Below are 23,893 nucleotides of genomic sequence, written 5' to 3'. Positions count from 1 at the left end.
GACCATTCATCTTTTCACTTTTCACTACGGTGATCTGTTACATTTTAAGAAGCAATGCTATAAAAAAAAATGGTAAAGTGCAAGATTTACGCTGATATTTTGACATAGCTTCCTTTCCTCCTACAGAATGTTTATTTCTCTTCATGTAATTGCAGCTGAATCATATCTTTGTTGAATAAAAGTTCAAGTGACTGTCAAAAGGGAGTGTACTCTTTGTATTGGCTTTGCTGTGTATCCAGAGGTATCATATTTTCAATTCTTGATTGCAGTGGAAGAAAAAGAGAGAAAGAGAAGCAGAAGAAGTCGATCAAGAGACAGGAAGAGAAGTCGTTCACCTCGTGACAGGAAACGCTCCAGAAGAAGCCGCAGTCGTGAACGTAAGCGAGATCGTGAAGGAAAGAGAGAAGAAGGAGGGGGTGAAGGTGACCAAGACTTCGGGGAGGACGGTGTCCCCATTGTTAAGGAGGAGGATGTCGATACCTACACAGGCTATGGAGGGTATAACCCTGATGAACAGAATGGGGAGGATGATGAAGATGGACAGAGGGATGAGGAATATGAGGGTTGAAGATCTTGAACAGCAACAAATACTTTTCTTTTTCAAGTTACCTTAGAAAATTCAGTGTGGTTAGAATTTGTAATATCCTGCAACTTTTTAAAATTTTTACCTGCAAGTTGATGAACACTTGGATATGTTGATGTCTGTCCTTACGTGTTGACATGTAATGTTAGAATTTAATATATTGTGAGCCACATTATTTAGTCATTTTAATCTTCCTGTTGCTTTCCATTCAAAGTGCTTCATTTGATTTTAGATTTATCTATGTTGTACATTGTTGTTGTCATTTGAAGAGGAAGGAAAGCAGTATGGAGTATTGTAACCCAGTAATGGGGTAAACTACTGTTGGAGGAAAACATGTATGAAGTTGTCAGCTTGTGCTTAAATAAATTTGGTGGCAAAATATATGTACCAGTATGTGTTTTCTTTCATTTTACTGTAAAACATGAATCGGTTACAAATAAAACCTCTTTTAACTTTTGTATGAAGGATTATGGAGGTGCATGGATCGAGAAATATTCTCTTTACTGAATAAAAGTTTGTGTGTTCCTTTTAAATGTCTTGATTAAGAGGTTGTACTGATTGACAATGTTCTAGTATTTACTGGTAGAGATGATATAAAATGTCCAAAATCTGACAGACAACTAACTTAATTGTAAATCTAGCACCATTTTAGTGTACAACTATGTTTTTAAGGCCACATAAAACTCAATGCTGTCCACTTTATTCACTGTGTAAGTCACTTCTTCAGAATCACTAGGAGCATATTTTAATCAAATTGCACCACAAAGCGCATCCTTCAGTAATGTGAATTTAAGTCTGCTAAAATGAAGGAGCACGCCCTTTTTTAGGAGAAATTGATAGTTTTAGAATCGGCTTATCTAGCCAAGTGTCTCTGATTAGGTCTTTCCTGGTTGTGCTTTCAAAAACTGAGAATCCCATTTAGTAGCATTATCCTGATCTTACAACCATGTTAGTCAAAGTTGAATCTACACTAGCTAATGTTTGCTCATATGTTATAATTTTTTTTTTAGCAGAACTGGTCAGAGACCAGAAAAACTTGTGCGATAGTAAGGTCATTCATCCGTCAGTTTGCTTGTAAACAATTTTTCAGAATGCTTCTGCTCAGGTTTGGTCTGATTTCTGTAAACTTTTCGTACATGTGTAGACTACACTTAGATAAATAATTCTGCTTTTAATTTTGACAAATGTTATTGCCATGATTAATTCAAAATGCTGCTCCACCAACAGTTGATTTCAGTAGAACTTGGTTCTCAAAATGGAATAATTAAGATACATAATTGTTTATACCCATACACAATTTTACTCTCGATTTCAGTAATTCTCCTACACAAGTAAACTTCACTAAGATACACTATTCTCATTGAAATTTCTGAGAAATTCTCTCAAACTGCTACATGTACTCCTTGCAGTTTTGCTCCAATAGCAAGAAATCTTGCCACACAAATGAGTAGACCATGAATCGTCATTCTATTTAGTGCTTTTGTCAAAAATTCTAGTCAAAAAACGTAGTACTTTTTGTTTTGAATATAAAGAAGATGGGTGAACATGTCGAGCGAAAAGCCTATAGTGTGACAAACATGAAGATGAAAAAATGAATCTCAATTATATAAAAATTTTCCTTGATATTTCATCTAACATTAAAATATACTTTATGTTAAATCTCTACAATTTGCAAAAATCTCTAAAAAGATTGAAATTATTTGCCTATGAAATATTATACACACACTAAAGAGGGCAAAAAAGAGTCATTTTCTCATACTATAACACTATTTTTCGATATGAGTGTGTCTTCACTCCATTTTTTTGAAAGTTAATCCTCAAAGTTTGCATAAAAATATATTTTTTTTTTGGTTACCAAAAATATGGAGCAAAGACCCACTATACCTTAAAAATATACATTTAAGACATAACATTCGCATCTTTTCGAGAAAATCTTAAGTCCATTAAGTCAAGGGTCATATCACAAACCTGATTTTAAATGCCACTATTCATCAGGACCTGCGTAGTCTAGTGGTTAGCGTGCTAGTCTCGAAAGAAAATGATTCTTAGGGGTTTTATGCCCCGGGATCATAAGATCCCAGGGGTATATTGTTTTTGTCCTGTCTGTCTGTTTGTCTGTTTGTCTGTCTGTCTGTTGTCAACTTTAACCTTGCCCATAACTTTTGATTGGTTGGAGCTATGACTTTCATATTTCACATATGTATGCCTTGTGACAAGACCTTTCTTTGGGTACCATCATATTTGACCTTGACCTTGGAGTTTGACCCACTTTTGCAAAATTTTATGAAACTTTAACCTTGGCCATAACTTCTGAACAGTTGGTGCTTGGGATTTCAAACTTCACATGTGTATTCTATGTTACAAGGCCTTTCTTTGGATACCAACAACTTTGACCTTTTGACCTTTACCTTGGAGTTTGACCTACTTTTGAAAAACTTTAACCTTGGCCATAACTTTTGAACAGTTGGTGCTTGGGATTCAAACTTCACATGTGTATTCTTTGTTACAAGGCCTTCATTTGGATACCAACAACTTTGACCTTTTCACCTTGACCTAGGAGTTTGACCTACTTTTGAAAAACTTTAACCTTGGCCATAACATTTGAACAGTTGGTGCTTGGGGTTTCAAACTTCACTTGTGTATTCCTTGTGACAAGACCTTCCTCTGGATATCAACCTCTTTGACCCTTTGACCTTGACCTAGGAGTTTGACCTACTTTTGAAAAACTTTAACCTTGGCCATAACTTTTGAACGGTTAGAGCTAGGGCTTTCATACTTCACATATGTAATCCTTGTGACAAGACCTTCCTTTGGATACCAACCACTTTGACCCTTTGACCTTGACCTAGGAGTTTGACCTACTTTTGAAAAACTTAAACCTTGGCCATAACTTTCGAATGTATGAAGCTAGGGCTTTCATACTTCACATATGTAATCCTTGTGACATCACCTTCCTTTGAATACCAACCACTTTGACCCTTTGACCTTGACATAGGAGTTTGACCTACTTTTGAAAAACTTTAACCTCGGCCATAATTTTTGAATGGTTGGTGCTAGGGCTTTCATTCTTCACATATGTAATCCTTGTGACAAGACCTCTCTTTGAATACCAACCACTTTGACCCTTTGACCTTGACATAGGAGTTTGACCTACTTTCGAAAAACTTTAACCTTGGCCATAACTTTTGAATGGTTGGTGCTAGGGCTTTCAAATTTAACATTTTTTATCTTTTGGCCTTGATTTTGACTTGCATTTGAGAAACTTTAACCTTCGCCATAAGCTGCCATACGGGGGCATCAGTGTTTCACAAACACATCTTGTTATTGCTAGGGTTCGAACTCCACAAATACCACATTAATTTTAAGAAAATTTTCCTCAGAAAAATGTTTTGTTTATCATAGTTTCATTAATTTCAATAATGAGAACTTTACTCTAAATACTAGAAATTGAACATGATTTTTATTTATTTGAAGCTATGGGCTTTCTGCACGCTATGTTCACCTATCTCCTTAAAAGTACAAACCAGTAGAGCTACAGCCTCGTCAGAGACTTCTGGCTTATATGCATTCGTACACTACACACCATCTTAAAGTTATGACGTCGATGCATTAGTGATTAAAGTAGAAAATATGAATAAATTTATATTAATAGTTTTCAATAAAGTTATTGCCTGGGCAAGGTTTTTGACCTACTTTCAGTGTCTTATTTTCCAAGCATTGATGCATATATCCTTGAGTAAAGATTATGAGACATCTTAAGGGCATTGGAACAAAAAAGTTTATAAATAAACTTTTGAGTAAAGTCTATACTTTGAACTTTATGGCTTTGAACACTGTTTTAACCTTACATTGACCGGTGACCTTTTGCCACGGCTACTAGTCATGAAGGACAACATAAAGAATATGTGTAAGCGTATACCATATACAATGTACATAAGCATATCCCTGATTTTTACAGGAAGGAAAATATTGTCATGCTTTCATGAACTAGAGAAGAAACTGTACAGCGCACTTTTTAAACTGAATTTAATTATTGAAAATTTAATGAATAATATATTATTTATGTAATTACTTATGCTTGCATCTTACTTCCAGGCTTCAAGCATTACACACTAGAATGCCTGATTAATCTGATGCACCTCTAGGTCTTATAAAGTGCGTATGTCCCTACGTGATTCCATAAGAGACAGAAACGGGAAATTCAAAAATGACGCAAAGTTCATTTTTGGAAAAACAAATTGGATTCCAGACTCTGAAATTAAATTTGCAGGGTAAATATCATTGTGCTTTTTTTGAAAATCAGTTCCCAAATGAGTTGCAGCCGATGTAGCCAATACTGAAAATCTGTATGATGCTTCATAACTCTCGGTAAATAGCAGTGTCACCCAAGTACTTCATAAGAGTTACCTCCTCCAAGACGAGAACTTCTGTATACCATTAAAGACACGATGTACACTGACGGAAAAGGTTTTTTGACTATGAGAAAATTATTTCATGTAAAAGTTTAAATTCACATTTGATCTATTTCATTTTCAACATAGAGCCGTTTACTACCAGGAAAATGTCAAAAACAACAAACTAATAAAAATTAGTGTTGTTTTATTACATGGGGAAAATGCAAATAAAGCTTCTATTGATGACAAATTGAGTAACTGTAGATTTCAGTATATTTGATTTTAGTTCCAAAGGCAGATCACTCTATTCTTTGTAAAAGTAAATGTAACATTTTTAAATTTCATATGGCATCCGACGCCAGTAGACGAATGTTTCTTCAAAGGTAATGAAACTATCATTGAAAAGTTTGTGTTTTAAAACCAAAAAGAACAAGATGTGTTTGTGAAATATTGATGCCCCCGCGGCTCAAGGCCAAGTTAAGGTTTTTCAAATATAGGCCAAGAGTTCCAAATGTTAGTACCCAAAGAAAGGTCTTGTCACAAGGAATACTTATCTGAAACATGCCATCGCACCAATCATTCAGAAAATATGGTCAAGGTTAAAGTTTTTCAGAAGTAGGTCATACTCCAAGATTAAGTTCATGAGATAAAAAAAATATTGGTACCAAAGGAAGGGTCTTGTCACAAAAATGAAATATGAAAGCCCTATCACTAACCGTTTAAGAGTCATGGCCAAGAATAAACTTTTCCAAAAGTAAGTCAAACTCAAAGGTCAAGGTAATGAAGTCAAAATGTTGGAACCCCTAAAAAGGTTTTGCCACAAGGAATATACGTGATATATGAAAGCCCTAGCACGAACCGTTCAAAAGTTATGTCCAAGGTTAAAGATTTATTAAGTAGGTCAAATTCCAAGGTCAAACGGTCAAAAATATCTGTATCCAAAGAAAGCTCTGGTCACATGGAATACACATATGAAATACAAAAGCCCAAGCATGAACGGTTCAAAAGATATGGCAAGGGTTAAAGTTGATTAAAATTTTGCAAACTACAAGGTCAAGAGGTCAAATATGTTGGTACCCAGAGAAAGTTCTATCACAAGGAATACATATATAAAATATAAAGGCCCTAGCACTAACAGTATAAAAGTTATGGCCAAGGTTAAAGTTTGGTAAAATTTTATAAAAAGTAGGTCACACTCTAAGGTCAAGAGGTCAGATATGTTGGTGCCCAAAGAAAAGAATACACTTGTGAAATATGAAAGCCCTAGAATCAACCATTCAAAAGTTAAGGGCTAAGTTAAAATTTTATGGACAAACAGATGACCAAACAGCTAGACAGACCGACGGACAGACCAAAAACTATATGCCCCCGAATCCTTGATTACGGGGACATAAAAAGACATTTCTATTGTCTTGTTAACAGTATGAAAGTTTGAACTCTCCGAATTTTCTTCTTGATATTTTGATTTCTTAATAATTACGACAGGATCATTTTCAACTTTGTTAAAAAAGACCCCATGTCTTGAATGTCACTTGGTCCCAAACTTCATAAATTATGGAGAAACCTATTACACGGGTTGTCGGAGTACTAAGTATTTTGCATCGTACAAATGACAGGATTATCTTTTTTTTTTATTTTACAAAATAATATGTTGCCAAGACCTTAAGTAGGATACAAGGAAGAAAGTCCAGTGGACCAGTTGGTCTACTTGTAAGCTTCGGATTACTATTCACTGTATTGTGATTGATGTATTAGCAATGCACCGACTTCACCTACTAACTTGCACTCTGAATCTGTTCAAATACTGGAATCGATTATGAACTGTGCCGAGATTCTGATTTATTTTTGGAATCAGAGACAAGATGATATCGTTGAAAGGAGTGTTCTTTATGTACAAATACGTACTTTGTGTTCATTAGGACAAACTTTTTTAAGACAGAAGATACACTGCGTGCTGTTAAAGCTTGTCAAAACATTTTCCAATAATCTTTTTTCTCTGTGAATAAGGAATCGCATATTCTTAGTCCAAATGGAAGAAACACAAGACATCTGCAATGTCACGCTTATAGCCAACTGTGTATATAAATAGTTGCATCTCTAAGAAATCTGTTGTCAGCCCTTTAACGATTAATTTGTAGAAACTCTGATTCCAGGAATTAACATCCAAGATTTTACGCACTTATTATTTTTTGAGTTTGGCTGACATGCAGAAAGAATTATTAGCTGCAGTTTTGAGGGTGTACTTTATTTTCCAAAGAGCGTGTAGTCGATTGTCTCACACGATCGTAAATCCCAATATGGTCCTATATTTAAAACTGTCAAACAGATAGGGCCATCATTAAAAATATCTTTGTTTCCCCTAACCCGACCCTTAAATTTTAAGGTGGGTAGGTTGGTAGGTAAATTATTTTTTTTTTTTCTGACAACAGTTTTGAAAAATAATACTTTCTGAAAAATTGAAAAATGTCTTTAAAAATAAGAAAGAACAAAAGAAACCGATTTTTAAACCGAATATCGTACAAATGAAATTTGAAAGCAAGATGTATGGTAAATTAATTCAAAGATATTATTCATTCGAACTTGTGAAATATCTCAGGCCAGGTAAATTAATTGAAATCGAATTTTCACAAAAAGACAAGATTCGCAAATACTCAACCATCGGCCATCCAAGTATATTTTTTCAAACCTACTATCATCTTCGAGTGCTTACACAGACAAAATGTCAAGGGCCTCGCGTGGCGCAGTAATTCTAGTGTTTCGTTTTTGGAGTCACGATGTAATTCAGGAGCTTATTCTAAGTCACAGATCCCTGGGACGTGGAGACTGGTCAGTCTAATGAGACCGTAAAAAACGTAGCTCCATGCAGTGTTGCAGTATACACATGTAGATGTTGGCAGGAAAAATATCCCTTATTGATGCTTTATGATCAATGGCCGAGAAAAAGTCTAAATTAGGAGCCCTCTACCAACCAGATGTTCAAATGTTGTCGACCCAACAATTTTAAAGCAAAGAAACAACCTATTTTCAAGGGCCTAACTAAAGAAAAATACACCGGACGTCTCAGGAAGCCGTACCAGAAGCTAATTTTAAAGATTTCAACACTATTTGAAAAGAGTGTACCTGTATAATCAATATTTAATTCAACCAAACCATTTCTTAAATGATTAAAGTTTCATATATCTAATGTTATAGTTACGAAGTTATCCCAAAAATAAAAGGAAGGAATAACCGACATCTGAATTATATTTATCAAGATGAAATAATTATACAAAGACATATTTACAAATCCTATGAGCCTATATACATGTAGTAAACTAAAAATAGAATCATACATGAAGTATAAAATTTATAAGATCGAAACGAATGAAATGCAGTGAAACTTATTGATATGCATACACAAGATGGGCTCCTCATCTGCTCATGAGGCAGGCTTTGCCATGCTTACTACGTACCTTAATTTTAAAAGACACATTTGTGAATGCCAACTTAATACTCCTTAGTAATGGTATATTTAATTCACGAAATGTTTCAAGAGTGTAGGATTCTGATAAGTTATGATATATATATATATATATATATATATATATATATATATATATATATATATATATATATATATATATATATATATATATATATATATATATATATATATATATATATAAGAAGATTGATACATCGCCGTTGTTTTATAACACGAACTAACCCTCTGTGGCCACATGAATGAGAGTAAAACATAAGCCGCCGTTCTGATAAAAAACGGATTTTGATGAAATTGATAAACAATAAAAAAAAATTTGAATAATCTTATTACAGAAAACTTTTTAGTCGGCATGAATTAAGTGGGTCGGTCGCGTTAGGGGAAACAAAGGTATTTTTTATTTTGGCCTAGCGAACATTTTTTGTTTATCGGTATTAAAAAAAACATAGACTACATGTGTAGAACTAAATAACTAATTGACAAACAAGGGATAAAAAAAATTACTTGCAGCCTACATATCTCGTATCAAAAGGAAAAAATCTTACTAAAAGGATCCACAAATTTTCTATATCGGGATCGTCAAAAGAGTTTTATCAGTTGTCTGTCCAACATTAAGGGTTTTTCTATTGCGTTGTTGTCTTCAGTGATGTATAGAACATAAAATGTTTCTTGAAAACTAATCTTCTTCAGAAAGATTGTTGAATTGCAGGTTTACATGTGTACATTGCGTTAACGTCCGACCGATTTTCCAATTTTATTCCGTTTGAGAGCGTTCACGACCAGACGAGACAGATCTGCTTTGTCTGGTCAAGATGGAAATACATTTCAAATACTGTCATAAAACTTTTCCCTTTGTCTCGTGTTATTTTTGTGTGCCGTTTCTTCTTTTATGGAGAAAATAATAAAAGAACAAATTGGAAAAGTTAAAGACCCTCAGTTCATGTACAATTTTGATTCATTTGACAAATATTGGCAAAAAACTTCTATAAAAGAAGACTGCGCCTTGCGAAACAGTTCTGATAAATTGTATCCTCACCCTTCTCAAGAGGTTTTTTCCAATCAGGGCCATTTTGCTGCGCTCCATTAGCAATAATTTGGCATATTTATGATAAGAAAGTATACGTTTTTATGTATTTGGTATCTTCTTTAATGGGAATTTAGAGATGAAGCACTGCAATTACACAACCCCCGACTCATTTATTGGCTTTAAATTATCTATATATAATACAGGTTTGCCTGGTTCCTTCAAAATAAATAAAAATGTGACTTAATTAAATTTATCAAACACTTTTGATATAAATACCGGTATATCTGATTGCATCACAATTATTCTTTAATTTTGTGTGATTTTCGTAACGTTGTACATATATCCGTCAGGTTAATCCCTAGATTAATGGATGTTGTTAGGTTTTACATCAGCCAATTTTTTTTAAGGTTACATTTATATGCTATTGGTTTTGTTAAAATTCACCGGTCAACTTAAGTAGTATATATGTTCTTTACGGCAAGTCTCAAAACTTTTCAGGTTTTTCATAGATATAATTCCAGAAAAATAATGCAGGTTTTTGCACATCACTCGAGCTGGATGCCTTTCTCGAAATAAAGAGTCAACCACTGTGATTTAACACCACGTATGATAAACTCACACGAACATATACATGCCCAATGGGACTATATAACTAACTAGAGAGGTCTGACGATGGAATAAAACTTGTCGACTTCGATATATTCGTTGCATGCGATGGTTACTTTTAAACATATATATCCCATATGGCAGATTAACCAGGAATCATTTTCAGTCTCAAGAAGAAAAAAACACAGAGACTTCGTGCTACCGGACAAACAGTTTGAAAATTGACTATACATATTTATTTGTGAAAGTGTTGCAGAGATGCCGTGTCTGTCTAGACAATTTTACAATGCCCAGTAAATGATTACAGCAATGAAAGTATGCAAAGGAAACTTTTTTCAATGATAGTTTGTTTTCACCAACAGTCTGGACTGAAGAAAACAAGGTACACAATATGTTAAAAGCCATAGAAATTCAAGAAAACGTTCAGAGAATAGTTGCATTTTCCTGAAGTAGGCGACAGCTTTTAGTTTGTGATAGCAATCTTTGTCTTTGATTGGATCTTATTACAAATCTGATTCCGATACCTCAAGAATTATTGCTTCTTGCCAAGATATGACCTTTTATCCCTCCCTATATATAGACACACTTGATTAATTGACTCTCTAAAGACTATGTAAAGATACGACGCTTAAAATGCGTCTGGTTCAGTACAAAATGTCTAAACTGGCTATTTAGGGACACTAATGGCTGATAATAAAAGGAAATAAGTTTATCTTTTAACGTGCAGATAAAATATAAAGTTTTAACTACATTACCATTGCAATGTAATTAGGATTGTAACATGGATGATTTATTTATTTATTTATTTATTTTTTTTTTTTACAATTTAAGTCACAAAAATGTTTGGAAAAAACTTGTGTAAAATATAAAATGAAAATCATTTTTATTCCTGACGTCCTATACGTTGATTGGTCAACGTTCGAAAATGGAAATGCGTTGTAAAGTCATTGAATGGTAATGTGATTTTTTAGAGTAACAATATAAGCGACGCTGCGCTGTTGACGTCTTCGAATTCAGAGAGGAATTTCATGTCGAAGACAACAGTTGTTGACTTACTAAAGCATTTAACGTCTGCAGAAAATAAGGAACTCATCTTTATTCCTCATAGATGCAAAACTTCGATTTTTATCACTTTGGTCACTTTATTCCTTTAAGACGTGCTTGAGTCAAGGAAATGGAGTATGAAGAAAGTTTTTTATTATACATTTTAAACTTTTGTAAAATACCTCCGCCAACACTCATGAATATGAAAATAAATGTATATAGTATACTAGTATTTAATTAAGAAATCATGTCAACTTTTAGTACAATTATTTTTCTATAGATTATGACGACATGCAAGCTAGTTATAACATCATAACTATGCTGACACACACGAAATTAAAGCATGATCCTGTAACAATTAGGACATTTTTCACAAAATTTCAAATATCGCCCACATGTGACATCCAGCATGGCTAGTTGCATTTAATTAAACGTTGACATGAAAATTTTTATGTCGGCCTGCTACTTATTTATGTCGAAATAACTTAATTACATGTAAGTTGACATGCAACCTATTTTCATATGCAACTTATTCAAGTGACAACTTCAGTACAGAGAGATGGACGGCTAATTAGATATGTAATAATACTAAACAGAAAAGGTTATACATTACTGGAAAAATATATATTTCTTAATTTAGAAGATTCAGCTTGACAGTTGTGAAGGTTTTTTAGTTGATATTTATCAACAAATGTACGTACTCATATTCATTTAGTTTCGTTATTGGAACCATCAAAGAGATTTTACCTGCCACATGTACAATAAACATGTCTCCTACCTTTATAATGAGTTCAGCTGTCTTTGTATTGATAGACTGCGCTATCGCTAAGAGGCCAGTATCGACAATTCTGTGCAATATATTGAAAACAAATGAATAACATAGCGAATCTTGATGATTGGCCTAATTTCATTCCAAAGGTATTTGAAAAAAAATATATGGCGTCTAATTACAAAGATGAAACTAATTAAAAACAAGATGTGTTTGTGAAACACTGATTCCCCCGTGGCTTATGGTAGCTTATGGCAAAGGTGAAAGTTTCTCAAATACAAGTCAAACTCTAAGGTCATGGTCTAAAGATAAAAAATGCTGGTACTCAAAAAAGGTCTTGCCTTTAAAATATGAAAGCCCTAGCATATACCGTTCAATAGTTATGATCAAGATTAACGTTTTTCAAATGTAGGTCAAACTCCAAGGTCAAGACCAAACGGTAAAAAAAATAAATGATAACCATTGGAAGGTCTTGTCACAAGGAATACACATGTGAAATATGAAAGCCCTTACACCAACTGTTTACAGATTATGACCAAAGTTAGAGTTTTTCAATAGTAGATGAAACTCCAAGGTCAAGGTCAGAGGGTCATAAATGTTGGTTCCCGTTGGAAGTTCTTGTTACACGAAATACACCAGTGAAACATGAAAGCCCAAGCATCAACCATCCAAAAGTTATGGCCAAGGATAAAGTTTCTCAGTAGTGGGTCAAACTCCAAGATCAAAGAATCAAAATAGCTGGTACCCATAGCAAGGTCTTGTCACAACAATATGAAAGCCCTAGCCCCAACCCTTTAAAACTTATGACCAAGGTTAAAGGTTTTTAAAATTTTATCAAACTCCAAGGTGAAAAAGTCAATAATATTCATACCCAATGAAATGTCTTTTCACAGGAAATACAGATATTAAGTATGAAAGCCTTATCTCCAACCATTCAAAAGTTATGGCCAAGGATAAAGTTTCTCAAAAGTAGGTCAAACTCCAAGGTCAAAGGATCAAAATTGTTGATACCCATTGCAAGGTCTAGTCACACGCACTACACATATTTAAAACGAAAGCCCTAGCTCCAATCGTTCAAATCTTATGGCCAAGGTTAAAGTTTTTTTTAAAAAAAATTATCAAACTCCACAGTCAAGGTCAAAAAGTCAATAATATTTACATCCAAGGAAAGGTCTTTTAGGAAATACAGATATTAAGTATCAAAGCCCTAGTTCCAATCTTTCAAAAGTTATGGCCAAGGTTCAAGTTTGGTCGTTTTTTTCCAAAGTGGCAAAACTCCATGGTCAAGATCAAAGAGGTCAAATATGTTGGTACCCAAAGAAAGGTTTTGACACATGGAATACACAATTGAAATATGAAAACCATAGCTCCAACCATTCAAAACTTATGAGTAATGTTAAAGTTTTTGTGGACTAACAGACAGACAGACGGACAGAGCAAAAACTATATGTCCCCAAATCTTCGATTACGGTTGCATAAAAATCTATTTCTAAATCTTTCCTTCCGACAAATAACCGTATTTTAGAAATTTGTTATGATTTGTTATGATTTAAAAAAAAAACCTTGCATGCCTTGTAACAGTAGCAAAGTATATCTGCTGGAATCTACGTTGATAAACATACAGACAGAAAGACGAGCGTTTTTAAAATAGTCAAGCGCACGCTATCAGTGGAAATACAAGATTGAATAATGTTAGGTTTTAAATTTCATATAATGTCGTAGTTATCTCTTCGATGTCCCGTATCCAATAAATGAAATGTAATGGATGTGCGGCTGCAAAAGTATCGGGAACACGAGACACTCACAGAAAACTGTGGTGTAGGAGGAAAGAGAACTGAAATATGCCATCCGGAAATGTATCTATCAATTGACACAATTATTAATTCATGTTAAGTTATTTAAATATTTAAAACAAAATGGAGATGGTATTGATTTATATTCACATTTATTCATTTGATAATCATCGCAGTCTTTTATGTGGGGTGTTTTTTTTTTTTTTTTTTTTTTTGGTCTCGATTATTATCTAGAATAATCCAAGGGCAGAAATAATGGTTCTAAACAGCCTACTAATGCATACATCATTTTAGTCGTTCAACCACATTCACTATTTTCTCTTGTGTTTGGTATGCGGTAATATGTATTGTAAAGCTCTTTGAATAATGGAAAGACATTTTTTCCATCACATTTGCATGCCCTCTTCATTATAGGTCTGACTGAAACATTCCAGGCACTTTTGTCAGGGAATGTTTCTACATGTCATGGTTTTGTGTCAGTTCGAACACTCGCGTGTCTGACTTCCGGAACCACGTGACAGCTTTTCATTAACATAGTCACACTATAAAGTGTAATTACCCATCTGATATTCCATTCGAGTGACATTCAGCCACCCCCACATAATGTACTATATGAATTAAGTTCAGTCAATGACTCGAGCGTGTTTGGATTTGGGGATTCACGGTCGTTGGACAAACAGTCATGAATTTCTTTTCGTTTGGCACAGTCTCTCCGCCAATCAATTCACTTTAAGGCAATCTATTATTTGCCACTGTATCTGATGCATACAAAATGCCAAAAATGAATGACAATTCTCATGCAAATGAAAATACATTTGTTGACATTCATTTGGTGGGCATTTGTTCTGCATTAATCAAATGATGCATTTTGAAGAACGACAGCGACCAACACAAAACAATAGAAGAAAAAGGACAGAAAATACTAAAAGAAGCTCGTTCAATAACTAGGAGAGAGAAGTTGCTTGCTTTATATATTGATCAAATAATTAATTAAGTGTCGGGAAATGTTAACAAATTTACACAGTGGTGTAAATGAATCATTGTCGGTCAGCTAATCTTGATAAACTACGTATACAATACTGCAGACACGAAACTTTCGCTTTCTGAATTTCTGATGCAAATTCTTCTTTTGTTGAGTTTTGTAAACTCCTGAAAAATATTGTAAAATGAATAAAATTGATTGACTGATTGATTAATTGATTGATTGATTGAAAGGGTTTGAGTAGGATTGGGGTGTGGAGACATGTATATTCGTACAAAGAATTGAGGAACTACTGAGAGTTCAGATCATTGAAAGAAGAGTAAAACTACTAGTCGAAACAGATGTCCTGTGTTCAGGAAATCGAGGGGAAAAAACATTCATGTAGTTCCAGTTTGAACGTCCATCTCCAACATCAACAGACGTCCAATCACGCCAAGTATTGAGAGTAACCCACACTGTATTTTTATAGTTAAAACATGAATGAGGATCGTAGGAGAATAAAGTTATATGTCCTAATCGTGTTTGTCAGCTGTGTGCAAAGTTTGTCAGAGGCATTTATACGACCAAAAATCCTATTCAGTTTTGATTAGTGAAGGCTTTTATGACTAGATTCAAGTCGTAAATTGTTTGAAGAACCCTCATAGAATCCTGTCAAGAAATCCATGACAGATATGGTGAACAATAAATACGTCAGCAAAGTATCACAGCAAGTGGTTAATAGAATGTGTAATGATTTTTTTTCAAATACCAACCATAGAATAAAAAATGTATAAATAAAAAAAATCGTTGGCTTTGAAACTTCCTACCTGGGAAGAATTTTCTTCAAGAACAAATCTTAAAGATACTGTATATGAAGCTGTAAATTTGCCACTTTTTTCATGGTTTTGGTATTAAATGTGTATATGTATCTTTATAAGAACTACTCCGTTTTCTTATCGATTATCGTTTTTATACGTTATTCCCTTCATTTTCTGTAGCTTCTGTTTCATGTAATTTGAGGTTTTCCCCTTAATGTCATTAAAACGATTCCTCACACCAATTGCAAGTGAGCAACATTATCGCCTATACCAAGGAGCTATACCTCCTCTACGTTTAGTTCCCGAAGCATTGTTTTAAAACCTTTCAACTCTAGCTCCCAAATCCATTTGGTAAATCCCTATGTACTTTTATTACCAAAAAACATACAATTCAGGTTGACTGTTAATCTCAGAAAATTGCAAGAAATTCGAGACTTCCCGTAAGATTTGATATTTTTCAGGCAGCTTATGGAAGGATTTTTCAGCAATTTGACTCTCGACAGTGAAAAATGATTTTTTGATCAATGAGGATTAGACCGCGTTTGTCTTCATTTACTGGACAGGGCTATTTGTCACGTATAATTTCCCGCCAATTTGTGGGAGATGTAATCGTTGCGACACATTACTGCGATGATGTTATGAGGGGTATAGTGTGTGGGCAGTCTACACACTAAGGGGATTTAGGCACATACATGGGGATATATTACTGGAAAAAAGTATCGGAAACAGAATTATTTTAAAAGTATATGTACATGTATATCCATATTAAAAGACAAGAGACCCATGGTCCTTGAAGTTCACCTGAGTTTCATGAGTTTCTCAGGCTGTGACAATTCGGTCCCACTACTTGGAACTGGAATTCTGAACATCAGTGACATAAATTTTATTTACTATTTAGGGTAGACAATATGATCATTCTCTTATTCATGCAGCTCGTCTCCAAGAATGTCATGATTAAAGAAGATTTTAAAGTTACAATTCAAATACAAATCAACTTAGCCAATGCACAGCTTATACTGCCATCGTGCATACAGTTTGCTTCCTAAAGGTACAAAGTAAAATAATTTTCGTTATATGACCAATTAACTTAGTCCAATCCTGGGGCCTGATGGCACACCCAGAAGCCGTACATTTTACAATTAAAAAAAAATGTTCATTTTCTTCTAAAAAAAAAAAACTTCCGCCACAAAATATTACACTAATTCCCTACTTAATGCTTTCGGTATGGAATTTAATCATGGGTTTTAATTGAATATTGTTTAATTAGCATTGTAGAATTAAAATTTATTATAAGAACTAAAACATAATGCAGAATATTTTAAAAAGAGGTCAAGATATAAATCTGTTCAAAAGCTCGGGAACGAACCTCTTTAAAGGATTAATACGCATTGTAATCATGCAAACAGTTTGCTTGAATACTAATTATCCAGCAGTAAAGATTTTCAAAGATGTAATGTATTTTCAATGTATGACCAATAATTCTACCTAAGTGTTTATTATAATCATGCAAACTGTTTCCCTGTTAGATGTCCAGGAAAAAGAAGATTTTTAAAATTTGTATTGCATTATCAGTGTACAGTTTGTGTGATCAAGTCTGTGCCTACTGGAACATGAGTCTAAGGGAAATTGAATTTTACAGTATTGTGAAGAATTTACTTTTTATTATAATCATGTAAACAACTTGACTGATTTATGTCCAAGATTAAAAGAAGATTTTTGAAGATTCCATTAATTTTGATGACTTTTGTCGCAATCCTTAGGTACCAGGGAAAAAGAGACTGAAATCCAAAACTTTTTTCCTCACTGTCAAAATGGGCTCAAATTGGTTCAGCCGTTTCATTGAAGAAACCGAAAATGTTCAATAGTTTAAGACCGACGGATGTCTTGCGTAAAGGGAGCGTTATGCAGAGGGACTCCTATACTCCCAAATGGTACAAGTACCTAATTCCTTGCAACCTTCACTAAATGACGCAAAATATTTGTTAAACTAAGTTTTGTGTGAGTTTTTGGTGTGTAAATCACACAGACTTGTCACGTAGGTATATTTCATGCAGTACGCATGTCTCTACATTCTGAAATTTTCAGCTGAACTGGATGTGTATAGTTTTAATGAACACTTTCGGACAAAAAAAGTAAGTGGAAATTATAAGAAGAAACAGGGTAAAACAATGTTTCCAACCTATGTTTGTCTGTACGTATAATAGGGTACTACTAGAATAAGAATTGCAATAAAGTTATATGACACTAATTTTTAATCGGATTATTGTGTATGTTTCAGGCTTTTTAGAGCAAATAATGTCAACTAAAATAGATATTTATAATTGTTCTATTCATACAAAAATATACCTCTAAAAAAAGATTTTTTTGAATAATTTATTGTGAAATTGACAAGAGTGACATCATGATGAACAACTTTAGAACTATGCACATAAAATTAAATATTTAAGGAAGTATATAACTGTCCTCTTCGGATAGAAAGGACATAAGAAAATGATTCCTGATGAAGTGAATTTATTTTGGGTCCAAGCACACTTGTTTGTATTTGAAAAAAAGTCGGACACATCGCTCTCAACGGAACACATTCAATTCCTAGTAAACCAGTTTACTGTGATGCTTAGAATTTGTCTGCAATATCTCATTACTTAAAAATAAAGTGTTCTTCAAAGGTTAATCTCAAAGTTAAATTTTCATATCGGTCACATTGGATACAGATTCAATAATCGTTCCCATATCTCACAGCTGAAACCAGATTTTTGGAATCAGCTACATGGAGCAAAGATCAAGTCGTGAACCTCTGATACGGATTATAAGGGCAAGGATTATTTTTATCTTCTTAAGTAGTCTCAGAAATAATCAAGTTTAAAGTTAACTCCAGTCACTAGTAGTTAGGGAAGAATCTCGAAAATAAATGCTATTTGTAAGGATGATGTGCTTACGTTACATTCGTAAAGATCAAGTACATAATTCAAGTGATCGATAATTAAATTCATAGGCAACATCCTTGATTAAACTAACAAAAATATAAGTCAGGACCCCCCCCCCCCCCCCCAAAAAAAAAATCTAACTAAAACGTATCATTTAAAAAAAATTCCTTACTAGTAATTCAAGAATCTGATAATTAGGTCAGGAGTTTCAAAAACAATTACGCAATGCAAGGAATAAATCCTTAACTCAATTAAATGATAATTGGGTATTTACATATAGCACATTGATCAAGTCCTGAACTCGAGTAAGTGATAATTACTTAAAGAATCCTGAAAATGAATACACAGTGGAGGGATCAAGTCCTTAACTCAATTAAATGATGACTTGAGTATTTGCATAGCATATGAATCAAATCCTGAACTCAGGTAAGCGATAATTATGTCAACAATCCTGAAAATGATGACAGCGGAAGGATCAAGTCCTTAACTCAGTTAAATGATAGTTGATAATTAACATAGCATACGAATCAAGTCCTGAACTCGGGTAAGCGATAATTTCTTCAACAATCCTGAAAATGAATACATAGCGGAAGGATCAAGTCCCAATCTCAAGCGATTTTTTTTATGGAAATTGAAAATAAATAAGCGAAAACTTGGTCCTTAGAAAATACATATGTACATTGAACATAAACTAAATTTTAAAAACTTGCACAACAGAATAGTTTTAAGATCCTCTACTAAATCACTACCTTTTCAAGGATATTGATTTTGATTGTTTATATTTAACATGAACATGTTTAGGTCCCATTGAAATGTAATAGGCATATCTCTCTTATGGTTCGTATGACAGACAATTGGTTTTAAGATTTGTGCGATTTTTTCCTCAAACAAGATGACAAGGAAAACGTCAGTCTTGGATGACAGATAACTTCGGCTCCACGGACTGTTAAATCAGATTAACAACAGAATTGTTCAGAAGAAAGAGAGAACGTGTATTTTTACTGCCTATTTTATAAAATCTTCATTTGGATTTATTTGAAAAAAAAAGTTAAGTATCATCCGCAGGCGATCAAACGTTGTCTTGGATACCATGAATAACTGACATCACCATGGAAAATGATTATTTGCAAATACTTGTTTTGGAATAAAGGCAAATTCTGCACTTCTTTCGAAATCAATGGAACACGATCGCACGATCTATCGAATTGCATTTCATTTAACTCGTTTTTGCTGCATCTTTCTAATTGCGAAGGCATTTTTAGCGTCTCTCTAATGAAAGGAGATAGGAAAAGTACTTCTGCAAAACAGACCAATTCTTGGTGACTTTAAAACAAATTGATCTACTCTTAAAATGGCTTGTTGATCAGACTTTATTTTTCATTCTTCATCGAATCGAGAACTTGTTCATTTTCGATAATTTGCACATAAAGTTTCATTCCATGTTATCTTTCAGACAAACTTCATAACAGAAGTGTTACATATGTTCATATGGTTTAGATATGGTTTAGATTATTGTCATTCGAAATGGAAACTGTTTCAGTACTTTTGTTTCATAATTTCCTAAATGTCGTAAAATGAAAAGGGATATTTTTAAACATGACACCTAGTTCTCAATTTTCCATTTACATCCACTTTCCACAACATTTGACAAACACACCATGGCAAAATATTAGATGTAGTACTGAACAGTGCTAGTTTTTCTTATTTTTGCGGGGTTGTTTGCGATTTCTTTAAAGTTAACATTTAATTGTACTGCTTCCTAAAGATAAAATACTCAAAGGAAAAAAAGGACTTTTAAATATTCAAGATGGATAATACATTACATAGACTTTGTATGTACCTTGATAGTACAAACTTGCTCGAGACTTTTTCTTAGACTTATCTGCGTTACTTACAAATCGATCTCCCCCACCATCCCTCCTGATGTCCGACGAGACGTCCGCGCACGTGAATCGCCGGATGTCGCCGTAAGTGTAGCGCCGACCAGCGGGAAGCATTTTAGACACGTACGTAAATCTCATCTGTCATAACTGACGTCACGTTAACATGACGTCTTTAGAAATCCAGTTATCCATTCACTGAAATGATAACTAAGTCTGATGGTTAACACAGTATTCCGTTTGAAACATATGCACCACTGCAGAAGAATGAAAATAAGTTGATACGCAGATCGAGAGCATCTCGCATCGAAGTGAAATAACTTGGTACACTAATAATGACTATGCATTTTATGACCAAGTTCGAAGTTAAAGGCAATTTTTTCTATCCTTGACCATGTAACGTGTATAAACAAGCGAAATTAAAGCTTCCAAATAACAATGTATTAAATGTGATGCTATTCTTGTTTGAATGATACGCTTTATCCCCCGAAGGCCAAACGTCTACTGAAAAAAGGACTAGCCTCCTAAATGGATATATCGAGTGCGATCGAATATTTGATTTGACAAAATGCTCGCCGAGATACAAGTTTGATGGAATGCGAGCATGAAACGATATGTAACTTTGTTAATAGGTCTATCTGCACCAAACATTAAATCACACCATCTTCTATTTGGTCTTTCGTAATTCAAACATTATAATTACATATTTAAGAAACTGTCACCTAAACAGGATATCGGATTGTTGTCTAATTGTGCTAAAAATGGCATTTGGGTGTCCAAAATAGAATATGCAGCTTATCTATTAAAAAAAGTAGCTACTTTTAAATCGTTTGGCCGCAGGGCAAAGAGAGCTTGTAGGATGTCGCATGAAGCATCGGGAACGAAATATACATTCATGTTGTTTCTGACGATCGATTCCGAGCTACGGCAATTACTCAAATTGATTGTTTGAAATTGAAGAAAACGTTTTGTCTGAACAGTTAGATCATTTTCAAGGCATCGTTTTATTTGAAAACAATACCGAGAGCAGTTGTACGACAACGGAGTTGTGAATATTTAACTAAGACTATTCTTCAAATTCCTACAACATTCATGTAATACAGCTATCCCCATTTTACGGATAATGATCGCTGCAGTCAGCTGTTATTGAAGCCGAACATATAGCAGCGATCATTTACAGACGCGTGCAATGGAAATCCCAATTCATTCCCGTATATTAAAAAAAGACAATAATTATTGTGTAAATGAATCAAGACCTGTATGCATTTTGCAAATAAATAAACAAATAAAAATAAAACAACGCCGTCTGTACTATCAAGCATTTGGGACCATTTGCTCGGATTTTAGTGAGAGGGGATCATTTTTATGCCCCCCTAATCGAAGATTCGGGGGCATACAGTTTTTGCTCTGTCCGTCTGTCTGTCTGTCTATCTGTTTGTCCACAAAATCTTTCACCTTACCCATAACTTTTGATTGGTTGGAGCTATGGCTTTCATATTTTACATGTGCATTCCTTGACAAGAACTTTCATAAGGTTCCATCACATTTGACCTTTTGACCTTGAAGTTTGACCCAGTTTTGCAAAATTTTACCCAACTTTAACCTTTACCGAACTTTTGAACAGTTGGTGCTAAGGCTTTCATACTTCACATGTGTAATCCTTGTGACATGACCTCCTTTGGATACCAACAACTTTGACCTTGACCTAGGAGTTTGACCTACTTTTGTAAAAAAAAAAATTAACCTTGGCCATTACTTTTGAACAATTGGACCTAGGGCTTTCATACTTCACATACGAGGGTTGTTCGAAAAGTTCGTGGACGATGTCAATCTTTGTTATACTACTTCCAAGAAATTTAAAATAAGCACAATATCATGTGTAAAAATAATTGTTTTGTTGATCTGTGAAATTTCATTCCATTCGATTTGATAGAAATTAAGTTACTTCATTTTAAAATCAACATGTTTTGTAACCACGGCGCACACTTAAAAGCAATGTAACGTCAAAAACATAGCGTCAAGAGTTTCTTAAAAATTTTATCCCTATATACATTCACACAGTATAGTCCAATACCCACGTATTAAAAACCTTTTCAATCACTTGACGTTTATTTTTCTAACAATTGTTCTCATTCTATAATTTCCTTTGTTAATGTTTAATTTCTTTTACCTCCAACATTTTTAACGTTTATTTAGGATTCTCCCCGAGTATAACACAAAACTGCATCGTTATCTGCTGCTCCGTGACGTTCTACAATGTCATCGTTTTTGTCGTTTTCAATGAGGACTACCTATCTTCTCAAATTGTTTTCTTTCTACCGAAGCAAAATATTTAGCCATAATTTGGAATCAGAATCGATGTAACAGTTCTTAATTTAACCATCTAGGATTTTTTCGTTTTTGCTCCATTTTACAGAGAAGATGACTACAGACATTATTTAGTGTATTGTTTGTAAATTACTAAAGTTTGACCTGCGCCGCGATCCGATTTTTGCAGTTTTTAATTAAGGAATAACTGTCTAATTTTTTGGATTCATGATGTGATCAATCGAGTGGCTTGCGTGATAATTTGCATAAACGCCGAAGGCGTTTATGCATAAAATTATCACGCAAGCCAATCGATTGATCATCGTCATGAATCCAAAAAATCTGACAGTTATTCCTTATATTTACATGCTCCTGATTCTGCAAATTCCCGTGCTAATAGCCCCGCCCCGCACGTGATTTTTTTTTAACCGCGCCTATCGATGAACCAGTAGATTTATGTAGAAATAAAGTATTTTTACAATTTGTAATTTTATCTCGGACAAAGACATTGGAAATGTAAATATTTATGGATAAGTTTTAAATAAATCATGATATTTTTGAAAAATTTAATACAAATCATTTAAATTTATTGTTAAAATATTTCTACCAAATTTGGTAGAAATAAAAAACGTTAAATAAAAAAGATATGACAGAAGTCCACGAACTTTCCGAACAACCCTCGTATGTAATCCTTGTGACAAGACCTTTATTTGGATACTAAAAACTTTGACCGTGACCTTGGAGTTTGACCTACTTTTGAAAAAAAAAAAAACCATGGCCATAATTTTTGAACAGTTGGTGCTATGGCTTTCATACTTCACATGTATGTTTTTGTGACAAGACCTTCCTTTGTATACCAACAATCATAGCCCACTGACCTTGACCTTGGAGTTTGTCCTACTTTTGGAAAACTTTAACCTTGGACATTACTTTTGAACAATTGGTGCTAGGGCTTTCATACTTCAGGTATGTAATCCTTGTGATAAGATTTTCCTTTGGATACTAACAACTTTGACCCTTTGATCTAAACCTTGGAGTTTGACCTACTTTTGAACAACTTTCATATTTTACATGTGTATTTGCTGTGAGAAGGCCTTTCCTTGGGCACCATTAATTTTGACCATTTGACCATGACCCTTATGTTTGACCAACTTTTGAAAAACTTTCCATTTCCATATCTTTTCATTGGTTGCTGTTAGGGCTTTCATATTTCACAGGTATATTCCTCGAGACAAGATCTTACTTTTGGTAACAACATTTTTGATTTGCATTTGAAAAAGTTTAACCTTTGCTATAAGTTGCTATA

General features: G+C 33.9%; 1 protein-coding gene across 1 annotated transcript in view; it reads left to right on the top strand.

Moving 5' to 3' along the window:
- LOC133184214 (U1 small nuclear ribonucleoprotein 70 kDa-like) overlaps nucleotides 1-964 on the top strand; it is a 40,625-nt gene extending 39,661 nt beyond the window's left edge. The window contains exon 10 of the mRNA XM_061319174.1: nucleotides 270-964. Coding sequence (XP_061175158.1) covers nucleotides 270-568 — 299 coding nt within the window. The 3' untranslated portion in view covers nucleotides 569-964. The remainder of the gene's footprint in view (nucleotides 1-269) is intronic.
- The last annotated feature ends 22,929 nt before the right edge of the window (nucleotides 965-23,893 follow it).

The sequence above is a fragment of the Saccostrea echinata genome, unplaced genomic scaffold (genome assembly GCF_033153115.1).
Source record: "Saccostrea echinata isolate AGI-Se365-2 ecotype Australia unplaced genomic scaffold, CSIRO_AGI_Sech_v1 ptg000001l, whole genome shotgun sequence".
NCBI lineage: Eukaryota > Metazoa > Mollusca > Bivalvia > Ostreida > Ostreidae > Saccostrea > Saccostrea echinata.
This window is presented reverse-complemented; position numbering and strand designations above follow the sequence as displayed.